At 40.0% G+C, this 14,700-nt stretch overlaps 1 protein-coding gene and 1 long non-coding RNA gene across 3 annotated transcripts in view; one reads left to right on the top strand and one right to left on the bottom strand.

The window, feature by feature from the left end:
• The window catches only part of LOC122536903 (5'-3' exoribonuclease 2 homolog), a 32,013-nt gene that overhangs the window by 1,711 nt on the left and 15,602 nt on the right, over positions 1–14,700 (top strand). The window contains exons 7-15 of one of the 2 annotated variants that reach the window (XM_043669683.1): positions 45–251; positions 321–455; positions 567–724; positions 785–953; positions 1,027–1,116; positions 1,187–1,343; positions 1,423–1,651; positions 1,731–1,937; positions 2,087–2,166. In XM_043669683.1, the coding sequence (XP_043525618.1) occupies positions 45–251; positions 321–455; positions 567–724; positions 785–953; positions 1,027–1,116; positions 1,187–1,343; positions 1,423–1,651; positions 1,731–1,937; positions 2,087–2,166 (1,432 nt within the window). Of the gene's footprint in view, positions 1–44; positions 252–320; positions 456–560; positions 725–784; positions 954–1,026; positions 1,117–1,186; positions 1,344–1,422; positions 1,652–1,730; positions 1,938–2,086; positions 2,167–14,700 lie in introns of both variants that reach the window. The other variant, XM_043669682.1, reaches the window with a different exon arrangement.
• Positions 2,914–4,473, bottom strand: LOC122536919. The gene is made up of 3 exons (XR_006308511.1): positions 4,360–4,473; positions 4,223–4,265; positions 2,914–3,967 (listed from the first exon to the last, which is right to left on the bottom strand). It is a non-coding gene; the product is annotated as an uncharacterized LOC122536919 (long non-coding RNA).

Here is a 14,700-nt window from a genome sequence, read left to right as displayed (position 1 = left end):
AAAACACAAAGCATTCTGTGATAACACCTTTTTATTAATTATAGGGATTTCTCACAGACAGTGGAGATGTAAATTTGGACAGAGTTCAGCTTATAATGTCCGAACTAGGCAGTGTCGAAGATGAAATTTTTAAGAAAAGACAGCAGAATGAATTAGCCTTCAAGCAACGCGAAAAGGATAAAAAGAGGAGGTTACTGGGCGTCGGTAACAATAAGCCAAAGTGGATTCCTACAGGACAATTTGCACCAACAGTGTGTTTTAACTCAGTAAAATTAAACTTATGTTAATAGTATCGTTTAATACGTATATTTTTGTTACAGCGTATTGGTGACCGCGTTAATCCAGTAAAAAACGCACGTTATGAAGCTTATCAAATGCGCGTTCATGGCCAAAATTATCATACAAGTGCAACGGGAAATTCTAAAGAGATGCTGGAAAGTATGATGCGACCTGAGGTGTGTTTTATGTTTTTAATTTTCTAATGTACCTTATTTATACGTGTTATAAATATATAAATTTCTAATGTACCATATTTATACGTTTATAAATATATAAATTGTTTGCAGAATGAAACTAATCAGGACCGTAAACGAAAAAGTGAAACGTTTGAAGATGAGTCTGATGACGATCAAGCGCATGATGAAGTTCGATTGTGGGAGGACGGTTTTAAGGATCGTTATTACGAATCGAAATTCGATGTATCTCCTGATAATTTGGCGTTTAGGTAAGAGTGATTTTTACGATGTTACGTATGCTTCGAATTATAAATTTTGTTTATTTACAGAAATAACGTAGCGTTACAGTATGTACGCGGTTTATGTTGGGTTTTACGATATTACTACCAAGGTTGTGCGTCATGGAAATGGTATTTTCCATATCATTATGCACCATTTGCTAGTGATTTCATCAACATCGGTGGTCTTTCCACTGAATTTGAGAAAGGAACTATACCAGTAAGTACACTTTGAGATACAGATTGAACAATCAACAAGAGAAATTTATTCCTTTTCATTTTGATTGTTTTAGTTTCGTCCGTTAGAACAATTGATGGGTGTATTTCCAGCAGCTAGCAGTAAACATGTTCCTGAACCTTGGGCAAAATTAATGAGCGATCCAGTAGGTTGAAATTTACCAATTAAATGAAAAATAATTTACGATATTTATCAAAATTTTTCCTTTCTTCCAGAGATCACCAATTATCGATTTTTATCCGGAAGATTTTAAGATTGATTTAAACGGCAAAAAGTTTGCTTGGCAAGGAGTAGCTCTACTTCCTTTCGTGGACGAGAAACGGCTGTTCAAAGCATTGGAGCCATATTACGATTGCTTAACAGACGCAGAAAGTATGTTGGTTTCATTAAATGTTTCAAAGTTCATGATTTATTTATTTGATATTCATTTTTTTTCTTTTTTTTTTTTTAGAAAAACGAAATGTTCGAGGAGACGATCGACTATATGTTGGACTCGGCAACAGTAACTACAATTTTATAAAGGAACTTTATATAAGCCACGTGCGATTCGACATAGAAACTTCGATATCCATAGACGGCATGCGAGGTACAGTATTATTGGCAGAAGATTGTGTCGGAGATGGGGCTACTTTACCCTCACCTATAAACAGTCTACCAGTCAGGAATAATAAAGTATATTGGTATGTATAAAATACACGAATAACTCTAAAACAAGAATACTTGTTTAATCGAAAATTATCTCCTTTTTTCCTGTTGTAGCGTCAGATTCAGAGATCCAAAATATAACAGTAATTTCATTTTCCCCGCGAGGAAGTTGAAGGGCGCCAGAGAACCACCAAGAGTTTTGAAACCTCAAGACTTCGACCAAATGAATCGTAATACTGGAAATACTTGGAAACCGCAGATTGGTTTTACTCCGTCTACGCAAGTAGCTTCGTTGAGTGAGGCAGGTCGAAGAATACTTGGGTGGGTTACAACACGATCTTCGTATACATTTTTTTATTTATTTATATTCATAAACTTTTATTTTATTTAATTCGTACTTGAATGTCACATATTTTATATGTAATCAGTTATACTTGACCTTGACCTGAACCTCTTTTTTTTGTTTGCAGACATTACACGAACCATAACAGAGTACCGCCGTTGTACAATCCCGTATCGATACCGCAGTCGCCTTATCCAGCGTATCACGGTGAGTGTTTAAATATTTTTAAACTATCTTACATTGAAATATCCGTTGATATTTAAAGAAGAGTTAAAAAAAAAAGGAAGGGACGCCAGTCTGAGATTTGTATTCGGCAATAAGGTGGTTATCGTGCGTTATGTTCTATCCTCGTGAGTCAGAACCCTCGATCTTTTCAAACAATACAACGTGCTTACTAGAACCAAATTAAAGCGCACGCGACCTGTTCAGATAACCGACAACATGATTCCTCGTCGAATAAAAAACGCGTACGGGTATTCATTGTTTTCTGCACCCTATCAAAAGTCGGAGCGGCTCCCCCATCTCATCGTTTACGTACTTGCTTCGCGTTTTATGCGTCAATCAGCTAAAATCGCCTTTTGTTCGTTGATCTGATTCATTTGTTTTCAATTCATTTATCTTTCGCGATGCTATCTTAATTACGATCAAACAAAGTTACACATTAGCTGTTAGTTACTTAATTACTCCATGTGAATTATAGAAACTTAGTTTTCATTTTTACTTTGCAATTTGTATTATAATTGACATTAGAATTCTACATATTTTCTACGAGTATCGGTGTTTGCAATTAACACTAGAACTACCGGCGATTAAAATTTCCATCAGAGATGTTAAAGTAGAAAAATAGAAAACACTTTTAAATTTCTAAAAATACACACTGTTTAAAAATACATCTATATATTCAAAATATTCGACAAAAATTAAAAATTGGTCATTTTTGACCATTTTGGTAGCGTTAAATATGTAATTCACGTTACCATTTCAACGAAATCGACATTGATATCTATCGATCGCAATAGCAACAACTCTTTTACTTCGTCGATATTTGTCATCAAATAAATCAAAAGGTAAATCCCTTTGTTTCTACCTTTCTTCTTTCTACACGCGAGGAAAATCGTGCTCACCCGTCCCCGATTCGTCGTTAGCTCCGTTGTCTACATCAAACTCGTTAAAGTCACGGCGAACTGTCCCCGAAAATTGCGAACCGATTAGGGCCGTCCCAATTAAGAGTCGACCAGCGGCGGTTGTTAACGAGCCGTGACTTCGTAGCCACGCAAGATTTTTCCATCTGAAAGCCGCGTGACAGAGCCAGCGAAGAGACGTGGAAAGGGAGTTGATTCTCTCCGTTTGTTCCAAGTTGGTTGCTCCTTGGTTGCGTGCACGATAGAAAGGGAGAGAATGGTGGACGAAGGAAGGGGCGAGGATGGTAAATCAGGGGTCAGAGGCGGGAGAGAGCGCGAGCCGTGCAGAGGGGGGTTCGCCGAGCCGTGGGGTTCCGGTCGTGGGATTAGCTTCGAGGGTAGTTCGTCACGTAGAGCGTGACTCTGGTCGTTTCGTTGTTTGGCACGTCGAGGTGGAACCAACGGTTCCACGGCTTTCGCCCAATTATAAAACAAACGCGGTGTACTCCGTAATTATCCAATTAGCGGATGTTCCACCACCACTACCACCACCACCATCGACTGCTATATCACCGTCGTCAGAAGCAAGCCCTGCCCCGGGCCCTTTCACTTGGCCGTCCGTTCTCTCCCCGTCAGCGCAGTCGATCTGTCTGGCTGAGATTACAAAGGCGAGCAAGCAACTATCGCTTTGTATCAGCGATTCGTTATCGTCGAAGTTCTTCCTGTAGCTTATGGCGGTACGACTCTCGTCAACTGTGGTCTGACGAATGTGTTTCAATATATCATATTTCCTTCGACAGATGGACGATGATTTTTTAGGGATTTTTCTAGGGATTTTTTTGGTCACCTTTGGTTTTTGAAACGTGTACATTTGCGCGTGCTTTGCACTGAAAGTTCAAGATACTGTTAGAAATTCAAAAATTCTTTATATAGGGTGGGCCAAAAGTTTCTTCCCACCTATTCTTTTTAATAAAGCATCAAAAACTAATTTTATTAATTTTAAATTAAATTTAAGTTATTTAATATATAATGAAAGAATTACGGATTTATTTTAGTGGAAATTTAGTGATTCTTGGCCCATCCTATATACTTGATCTATGATATCTTGAATTCATTTTTCTTTCTCATCTCGAATTACTCACATCTGCGCCAGATATCGTTCTCTCTTCGAAAGTCTATTAATTCCTGTGAAATAAAGGGAGATCAGTCTGAAGTTAAAAACGAGATTGATAATTATTGATTATACGGAGATTGGTAATTAAGATAGGAAACTGATTACATTCAGTGATTTACGAGAGGCACCGATTCCGTGAAGATGAATTACGATCATTGGAGGTTGACAGGGGCCAGGAGGCGTGATCGGATGGGTGCACGCGCGTGGCAAGAAGTTCTCCACGCGTGACCGTAAAAACAAAACGTTGTTACACGGTGTGTGATTGATTTACCGAGGGGCGTAAACGCCAGGCACACGCGTTTGACCGGGTCGAACGGGGACCCTCAGGAAACCGCGTTCCCTATCCACGTACGAAGTCCAACAGTCTCGTTGGGTGTGTTTTCACTTTTACAACGAATATGTCTTCACATCGTCCATCTGAAATTGGATACAAATTTTATTGAAGATACAGAAAGCAAGATACTTTCATATAAATGCAAGCAAATGCAGGCACTTACAGTACAATTGATTTTAAAGTAGATATGGAGAGTAGAGAGGCGAGGCCTTTATTTGGATAAAGTCTGAAACGAAATTCCATAACTAACATTCTCAAAAAAAAAAAAAAAAAAAAAAAAAAATTTTCAAGAAGTACAGAAAGTACGGAAGAGGAACTGCCTAGGAAGACTTTATCAATTTTGCAAACTTTATCTCCACCAAGTAACAATTTATCATGTCACGAAGATCTGGAAAAAGCCACAGCTCGTTTTCAACTGTATCCCATGAATCTTCCTGTTACCATGGGTCGAGCAAGCACCACGTTATGGAGCAAGCAGGTCGAGTGAGGACGAAAGCAAAGCGAGCCAGGAAGCAGAAAGCAAGCAAGAAGCAAGCAAGCAAATGCTTCCTAGGGGTTGAAGCTGGGAGGAGGAGGAGGAGTAGGAGGACAGGGGTTGGTCTACGGTCCGTTCGTCCATATCTTGGACCAGATGACAGGTGCAGAGAGGCCCCTCGTTAGACAAATTAAGCTTCGTTCCTGGCCTCCCTGGTCTCGATGCCGGAGCGTCTCTCTACTACTCTTCTTTCCATGGCTTTGTCCGTCTGTCTCTATTCCGTCCTCGTCGCTCCGCGTCTCTGTGTCTCCGTTGCGCGCGCGCCAGCTCGTTCGGGACTCGTTTCGAGTGGACTGCAAACACTCGTGCAGTCAGCGGCGGCGGAACCTCGAATCGCGTAGAAACCGGGCACAAGACCAAGAAGAACCGTTCGGATCTGTGATGTTCGCTACCAGCTATCCTAACGGGCAGCACAGAGGACCCCTTTTCTCCTACCTTTCTCGCGAATTAACGGAAGCAGAATTGTAGCAGAACGTCTGGAAGAAATAGAAACGCTAGAGAAGGGAGAAAAGTCGAGAATGGAAGAGTAGGAGAAAAGAGACGTTCTCGTTTTTTTTTTTTTTTTTTTTTTGCTTTTTGTGGCTGCGACAGAGAACAAATAGGGTAGTTTCCAGTCGCTGGTTTCACGTTTCTTAACACTTTCCCAGCGGGACGTTTCAAGTGACAGTCCCCTGTAAGAAATGTGTATTACTTATTACTATTGGAACTATTGTATATCGTTGTGGAAATTTTTATGAATTATTATTTTAACACTTCAGACCTTGATTTTTTGCAAGTGCTTGAAAGATACTCTTGCCAAAATTAATATTAATTTCTTTTGGACAGAAACGTAATCTATTCATTTTGATTATTATTTAAATTATCTAAGTCTAACCTTGAGTTTTTGCAAGTGCTTGAAAGATACTCTTGCCTTATTATCTAAGTCAGACCTTGATTTTTTGCAAGTGCTTGAAAGATACTCTTGCGAAAATTAATATTAATTTCTGTTTGGACAGAAACGTAATCTATTTATTTTGATTATTATCTAAATTATCCAAGTCCAACGAGTTGCATGTGGAATATAATTGACACAGTTGTTCTAGCGTTAATACATATTTCCATTTGTTTCATTTATATTAATATTTTGGTGGCCAACCAAAAGTCAAATATATACCTGTTGTAAAACTGTTAAAATATAAGCTGAAATCTTTCCTTTGAGAACATCAGGACAGAGAGCAGACAAATCTTTTATGTTTAATCCACTCTGTCGCGTTAATTATTCAACTTGGATGTTTGATGACTTTCCATCATCAACGTCTACAGAATGTTTTTAACTATTCTGGAATAATCAATTTCTTCCTTTTTTTCCCCTTTTACGGGAAAGACAAGCTTCAACCGTGAGATGATTGAAATCCATTGAAAGTAACGATAGTCTCCCTCTCCCTGTCGAGGAGACGACACGAAACCATCAGAGTCCTTTCCTGAAAACGTCCACGGCATCTTCAGCCTTGATTCGCCGGTGGAAATTACCTCTCTGAACGACGTTCCATCCATTGGCAGCGAGGTGTGCTGCCTCTATTTACCAGCGTCCCTCTTCCCCTCTGCCTTCCCCTCTCCCGCGGAAACTGGCTGCCGCTTTCACGAGATATTACCTGTAATGTCCGCTGCATCCATTACGCGTCATTATCCATCCATTAGTCGTTTTCCACGGATCCGTTGGACGCTTCGAAAAAGGACGTTTAGACGCTCCAGAGCACGCGGAACGGAACCAACCTTCTTCTTTCACTCGCCTCTCTTCTTTATCTTGTTCCATGGGAAAGAATTCTCTCCACGTGTACTGGGAGCATCCTCCGTGAACAATCTTCTCGCTTCTCCCTCAATTGTTGTTGCTAGTACCGTCCTTGGGAAACTAAAACCGTGTTAACTAATGAAATTGGAACAAAGCTTCTAGTACACCTGTGTTTTATGTAATAATCAATTTTCAGTGATCCAGCGAAAGCGTTGGAAAGACATTTAGTAACAGTGGGAATTAAATTTTCATGAATTTCTGTATCCTAAGTAACGAGCAACTGGAAATTCTGACAGTTAATTTGAAAAAAAAGATTAGAAACGATTGGCAGAAGAAGTGTAGTGACTAGAGAGTTAATACGTCGCGGTGACTGGAAGCGTCGGTATTACTCGACATCGGTAATTACGGCGAGGACGGTAACGAGGACACGTGTTTTCCATGGAAAAACTTGGTTCTCGAAGACGAGTTGAACAAAGCGATCCAGGAGGAGGATGAAGTAGCAAGGGGAGAGCAGGAGGAGAGGGGACAGAGGCTTCTTCTCTAAATGCTCGTTCACCCTCGCCTATTCATTCTTTCGCGTATGTCTACTACCTGCGATACAGCCTCCCCCCCCCCCCCCCCCCCTTCGCCATTAACTATAGGATCCATTCATCTTCGAGAGCATAGGTGAACTTGTCCTCGCGATCTCTTCAGACACTCGATGATCTGCCCCGCGCTCTCTGTGGCTTGAAACTTCAAAGCCTGCTCCTTTCTCTGAACGGAGACGGAAAAGACAGAAAGAGGAAGAGAGGCGGAACAGGCAAGAAGAGAAGAAAATAAAAATATGCTCTCTTGTTGTCAGAACCTTTTCGTTTTCTTTTCCTCCCTCTTTCTCTTCGAGACGAAAACTGAAATTGGATTTTAAAATTAGTAAAAAAAAAAAAAAAAAAGAATTGTACACACAATATTTAGGCCAACAACTATTGTATTGTACCTGCATTCAACTGTGAACTGTCGAAGACTTTCAAAAATTTCAAACGTCATTTTCTCACGTACGGAGTCTCTTTGACTCTCCTCTTCTTTGAGAGTTTCCATGAGACACGAATTTGGTTGATTAAAATTTCGGACGGACAAGAGAGGGGCAATGGGGACAGGGATACGGCCTGTGTTTTCTATGGTGTGGGGTTGACGGGCGTCAGTGGCAGTGCCGTGGCTAATTTCCTCGGCATTGAGCCGCATTGTGCTCTAAATCGGTCTTCCCGCCTTCAAAAAAACCTGTCCCCCTCTGCAACTGCATCGGCGATCTACGCGTCGCATGTATCTCTCTCTCTGCACCTCTGTCCGAGTCCATGGAGATTGTCCCCTTTCCTCACTTCATTTCACCGTTTCGTTCCTCCTCCTGGAGAATGTTTTTACCATCGAACATCATCTCAAGCACAATTGAAGATTATCTGGCTTAGAGTCTAGTAAGATTTCTTACCAATTTAGCTCTTTCCTTTATCAGCTTTAAGATCCTAGAAATAGAAAAAACGATAACGTTGAATTTTATACAATAACTTATATATACTTTTATATACTAATATATACTAATATACTAATATTTTATATACTAATATATACTAATATTTTATATACTAATATATACTAATATACTATATTTTATATACTAATATATACTAATATATACTAATATACTAATATTTTATATACTAATATATACTAATATACTAATATTTTATATACTAATATATACTAATATATACTTTTATACTTTTATACTAACTTTAGAAAAGAGTTAGGTATTTCTCTTTTTTAGCCTCTCAAACAAACCCATAATATAAAACCAATAAAATAAATTGCTGCTGAATTTGAATTTTCTCGCGTGCCCCCTCAGCTTCTTAAGTAAACTTCCGAAAAATTACGTGAGAATAAGAAGAGGAGACGTCCGACCAGGGCCAGCTGGGGGGAGGTTGGTAGATGTAATCGCGCTATTTTTTTCATTCTTTCCTTTTGCAACCCCCCCCCCCCCGCGGGAGAAGCACGGGTGAAAAGTCGTGAATATCCGCGAGGTGTCAGCGAGCCATGGCTCCTTCTTCACCGCCGGTAAGAAATCGTGAAACGGGTTGAGGATGCGTGGAGTGGCAAACCGGGAGGGGGTGGGATGAGAGAGCGACTCGACGTCGAGAGGGATCCGCCCTCTGGTGAAGGGTCCAGCCAGTAGACAGTCTCACTAATTACGCCGCGCCTCATTAGCGTGGAAGCCTGGCAGTCGCTTAAGGACACGTACGACGACTCTTCTTCGGTTTCGTCAAAGATACAAATCTCTTTTTTCCTCTTTTTTTTTTCTTTTCCCTCCTCTCTTTCTTTCTCTCCCTCTCTTCCTTCCTTGCTCTTCTCTCTTTCCATCCATCCAACGGACAGGGGTAAGTCCTTTGCTACGACTCTTCTTCGCTCGCCGACACTGAAATAGGAGGGGGAAAAAAAAAAAAAAAAGAAATATTAGCAATGAGAGAAATCCTCTCTTCTTACCGCGAGGCAAGAGTTCGAAGAGCCTTCCTCTCCCGGCGATCCGTGGATGGTCGGCAGCCACCGTTACGTGGAGAAGTGCTACGTGGTTTCTTCAGGAAAATTCGGAGCGACGAGTGGACACGCAAACGTCGTCCTTTCGCCTTTTGTGATTGTTGATCTTGACGGTGGTGTCGAGGGTTCATTTCTAGAATAAGGTTCAAACAAGCACACATGTTTCAATTTTAAATCGCTCGTCGGTTTGAATAAAAATTCTACTCTTGCCGAATTCAAAATTCCCAATTTCGTACGACGAGGATAAAGTGAAAGGAAAGATTCCCCCGCCAGTTTCGGGGTGCAATCAGGGGTGCGTTCAGGATCGTTTTGATTATCAATTCTTCGCTTGACCAGCTCGCAGATCCAGCAGGATAGCCTGACTCCGGGCAATTCTCTCTCGGCGAGCGTGAAACTCTATTAGAGCTCTAGGAGGGCCAGGCCAGCAGTGGTACCGTTTCGATTTGTCCTTGTGAAGGGTTCGTGCGATTTCTAGTGGCTAATAGAAAGACTGCTTCTCAACCCTCTGCGGCTACTAGGAGAAGGGATGGGCAAGGGTCGATTCTCGTTTGTACTTTCAGTTGAAGCTAAATCGACCTTACATTCGTTTATAAAATGGGCATTAGCTGCTTGTTTAATTGAAGAGATCGTCTAATATCAGTTATCATCCAATGCTCCTTGCTAATTCACGCTAACACCAGAAGTATGTTGTTCATACCGACTCTGAAAGATGTTGTGTCCTCTCTGATTTTTGAAGTAAAACTCCTATATAAAAGGTAGAGTATTCTTTTTTTTTTTCAATCATTTTCTTTTGCTTTGGCAATATCTTTTTTCTTCACTCGTTACTGTATAATTTGGGTCAAATCACTTCCTGCTGAAATAAATCCATAATTTTTTTGTTATATATTTAAAAAAAGTTTTCTTTTTCTTATATTTTTCATTGAAAGAGACGTAGGTGTAGCTGTACTTGCCGTGGAGATTATCTGAAAAAATTCAAGCACTCGGTTATTCAGAGTAATCTTGTTGCGATTACTTATGCAAAAGATCTAACTAAAATCGTTGGTTTAGTTAATTTAGATTATTTCCAATTGCATTCTTGGCGTACATGCCTAATTCTGATACTACAACGAATAATATGATCCAAGTCTAAGGCAAATGAAAAGGAAATATTCCTCCCGACGTTCTCTTCCTACGTTGACTTCCGGGCTAGTCGAAGAGTCGAGGATCGGGCACGTCTGTTCGCATTACGTTCCTCATGAGCTGTCTTCTCATTGGGGGACGAGGAATCTCCGAAGATTCGTACATAAGAAAAGGAACGGCCGCGAGAGAATTTTCCTTTCTTTCTCAGCCAGTTTAACGGAGATTCAGATCACCTGAATGGAGAGGCCTCTTTCACGTAATAAAAGTAAATGGTGCGCATATCCTACGTTCCTCGGTCAGCCAAAGAAAAGGTATTCTGCTTTGTCGAGAGACCGTCGATACACCTGTGCACTAACCTCTAATTTTCTTCTCTTTAGCCAGCCTTTCTCTTTCAATATTTAGCTAGAACCGACCAGAAATAATACGGCTGTATACAGTCTGGAATTTTTCAGTCTTTTCTTCCCTTTCTTTAAGTCCTCCGTTTATAGTTTAAGCTGTTCGACTTCTGTTGGATTTGGAGAATCTGAAAGAACGTCAGAAATGTCAAAAATTAAAAGTTTGCTATGGAAAAGCTATCGTCTAATTCTAATATATATCTTAATATATATCTTGATAGTTTTTAAGATCTAATGTTTAAAAACTTGTAACATTTAGCACTAGAATTACCTAACTAGAATCTTAATATATATCCTGATAATATAATCTTAATATAATATTAATAATCTTAATACATATCTTGATAGTTTTTAAGATCTAATGTTTAAAAGCTTGTAACATTTAGCACTAGAATTACCTAACTAGAATCTTAATATATATCCTGATAATATAATCTTAATATAATATTAATAATCTTAATACATATCTTGATAGTTTTTAAGATCTAATGTTTAAAAGCTTGTAACATTTAGCACTAGAATTACCTAACTAGAATCTTAATATATATCCTGATAATATAATCTTAATATAATATTAATAATCTTAATATATATCCTTTTTAAAATCTAATGGTTAAAAGTTTCTAACATCTAGCACTAAAATTACCTGAAAGTTTTAAAATCTTAATATAATAAACTTTTTAAAATCTAACGCTTAAAAAGTAGTCACCGTAGTACGTGTATAGTGCTGTACGCGATCGCCTACTAAATATCTTCTCAATATCTATATAAAACAGTGTCGGAGAAAAGGCACGAGTCGCTGCGAGTTTGAAAGCGTTGTGCTTTGACCCTTAAAGTGAAAGCGCATCGAACGGTTCGGTAAGAAAAGTTGTGTGGTCCTTGTCGCGGGATTTCTGTACCTTTTCCCTTTTCCTTTCCTAACTCTTGTTCCAATTAACCTTGAGGCCACGAAGCGGCTACGAGTCTTTCGCCCCGCGGGATGCGAGGGAGAGCATAAAGGGGGCAGTCGAATGAAATTAATTCAGAAATGTCGACGAGTTCTTGTTGCCTCCCTGCGTACGCACGATTATATATACGATGGGTGTGCGCATGAAGAGAGAGAGAAAGAGGAAGAGGAAGAGGCAGAATGATTTCTCGAATGTATGTCTCACGTTGATTTTCTTTTTCTTCTTGCCACGCTGTTTTTCTCATTGATTCTTCAATTTAACTCTTGTAATGCTCGTGTTTTCAAATAGTTTTCTATATCTAAATTTTGCTGCTAATTTAGAACTGTTCTTTCGTTACTGCGTTGCAATAGTAATTAAGCAATAACGTTTTTTCTTTTATCAAGTAAACTCGCTTCTCAATGTAAAATGCAGTTTACGTTGTAACGAACGTTTTAATTCCTCGTTTCACCCGAGGTGAAAATTCTCTCCGTTTTCGTTTAAAGATTCTCAAAAGACTTTAGGTTTAACTTTCTTCATCCTTCCCTGTTTTTATTCCCTTTCTTCCTCTTCTTTTTCTCTCTTCTTTTTGCGCGATGTAAATTACATTTCTCGTTTCTGGGTCGCGCGATTAAACGCGAGAGGCGAAGAAAAACGAGGAAAAAATTCGACCAATGAAAATGTTCTCCATTTTTCTCGCCCGCGTCCCCCCTTCATTCACCACCTCCCCCTTGGCCCCCCGATATTCCCCCCCCCCCCCCCGTCTCGGAATCGGGGCTTTTCACCCGATCCTCTTTTTCTTCTCTCTTTCTTCGTTTTCTTTTTTTTTCTTTTTCTTTTTTTTTTTTTTTTACCTTGGCACGATTTCTTCGCGCCCGACTGCCTCGAGAACCCGCTCGCCGCGCCATTCTACGCGCGTTTGTAATATCAAGAAACGGTGGCGTCGGTGAAATCCTCGGCTAGTATCCTCAAAAACGTAAAGAAAAGGTGGAGTGGAGGTCCCACCGAGGGTGCGGTTTTCCACCTCATTTCCGCGGCGAACTCGTCGAGCACAAGGAGAGAGAAGGAGGGAGACCACCGGTCGCGTCGTTTTCTTTTTCCATTCCTCGTTCGATATATCCTCTCTGTCCCTCTTATTGGATTTCCTCCATTGTGCCTTGGTCCGTAGTCATCGGCGAGGATCATCCGCCGAATCGGATTTTAGCAGGCGCCTTCGACGAGGTTTTTTTTTTTAAACGTTTCCTACAGAGAATTCCCTCGCCCCCCTCTCACAATCGGGATGGCCCTCGATTCCTCAACCTGGAAAATTTCCAAAACGTACAATTTCTAGATAGCTGATCGTCAGTGAACTTCGATCAAAAGTCTTATTACCTTGTCTCTAACAACTGTGCTCTCTAATATTCTGAAAATTACACGATAGTTGCGCAACCACCGAGTTACCTTTCCTCCCTTTTTCTTTTTTCGTTCGTTAAAGAAATCGGTGGATCCAACAGACAGGCACTTTTTCAAGTGGGTCCTTTTCTTCCTTTTCATTCCCGATCGGAAGTGTGAAAGGTTCTCCAACGGTTAAGTGGCCGGATCCATGACACGTTTTGATTCCTGCGGGACGTATCAGGTTTCGGTACGTACCGGCGGGCCGGGCATCCGTGTTCTTCACCGGCTAGGAAACGATCTCGTTTCTGAACGCGTCGACTTGTTGACCCATCTACCAGCCACTCCCGCCAAAGATCCGATTTCACCGACGTTTCGAGGACTCGCGACCATGCTGACCGTCCACGGCTCGGCCGTGGAATCCTCTCCAAATGGCTCCTCCGGAATTTCGTCGGATCACCGCATCGAATTTCGCGGTCCTGCCGGAAATTTGGATATTCCTCGCTGTGTTTGCTCAATCAAAACATCAACTCTTCCCACCGAGTTCTCCTCCCACTTTTCCTCCGTGCGTGTGTACGAGACTTGCTCCACGTTCGCGTAATTAATCGCGTCGCCTGATTTCGAAACGCGAAAATTCAATTTTCCTCGAATTTCTTCGCAGGCCGAGTGATAATATCTTTTGTAAAAAAAAGATGTAGCAAGTTCTGAAAAATTTAAAATACTATTTTTAAAAATAATATTACATTTAGTATTGCATTCTTGATATACGTACCCTTCTAGTTAATATTCTAAACTTGGAGTTTAGGTTAGAAGACTTTAACACTGGGACTACCAAAGTGGTCGAAATACCAAACTACTATTTTTAAAAATGATTTGCTTGCACTTTCCTAATTAATATTCTAAAGTTGGAGGTTAGGTTAAGAGACTAACACTGAAACTACCAAAATGGTCAAAATACCAAAATATATATTATTTTAAAAAATAGTTTGCTTGCGATACCTTTTCAGTTAATATTCTAAACTTGAAGGTTAGGTTCTTAGACTGTTTAACACAAGAGCTGCCAAACTGGTCAAAATACCAAACTATTTTTAATAATAGGTTCCTTGCTCCCTCAACATACGTAGTCGTAGTTAATATTCTAAACTTGGAGTTAGGTTAACACTGGAACTACCAAAGTCAAAATATTATTTTCAAAAATAATTTACTTACACTCTCAATATACGTATCCTCCTAATTAACATTCTAATTTAGGTTAGGAGACTTTAACACTGGAACTGCCAAAGTCAAAATACCAAAATACTATTTTTAAAAATAGTTTACTTACACTCTCGACATACGTAGTCGAGTTAATATTTTAAACTTGGAATTTAGGTTAGGAGACTTTAACACTGGAACTGCCAAAGTCAAAATACCAAAATACTATTTTTAAAAATAGTTTACTT

The sequence above is a fragment of the Frieseomelitta varia genome, unplaced genomic scaffold, assembly GCF_011392965.1.
Source record: "Frieseomelitta varia isolate USP_RPSP 00005682 unplaced genomic scaffold, Fvar_1.2 scaffold_876, whole genome shotgun sequence".
Classification (NCBI taxonomy): Eukaryota; Metazoa; Arthropoda; class Insecta; order Hymenoptera; family Apidae; genus Frieseomelitta; species Frieseomelitta varia.
This window is presented reverse-complemented; position numbering and strand designations above follow the sequence as displayed.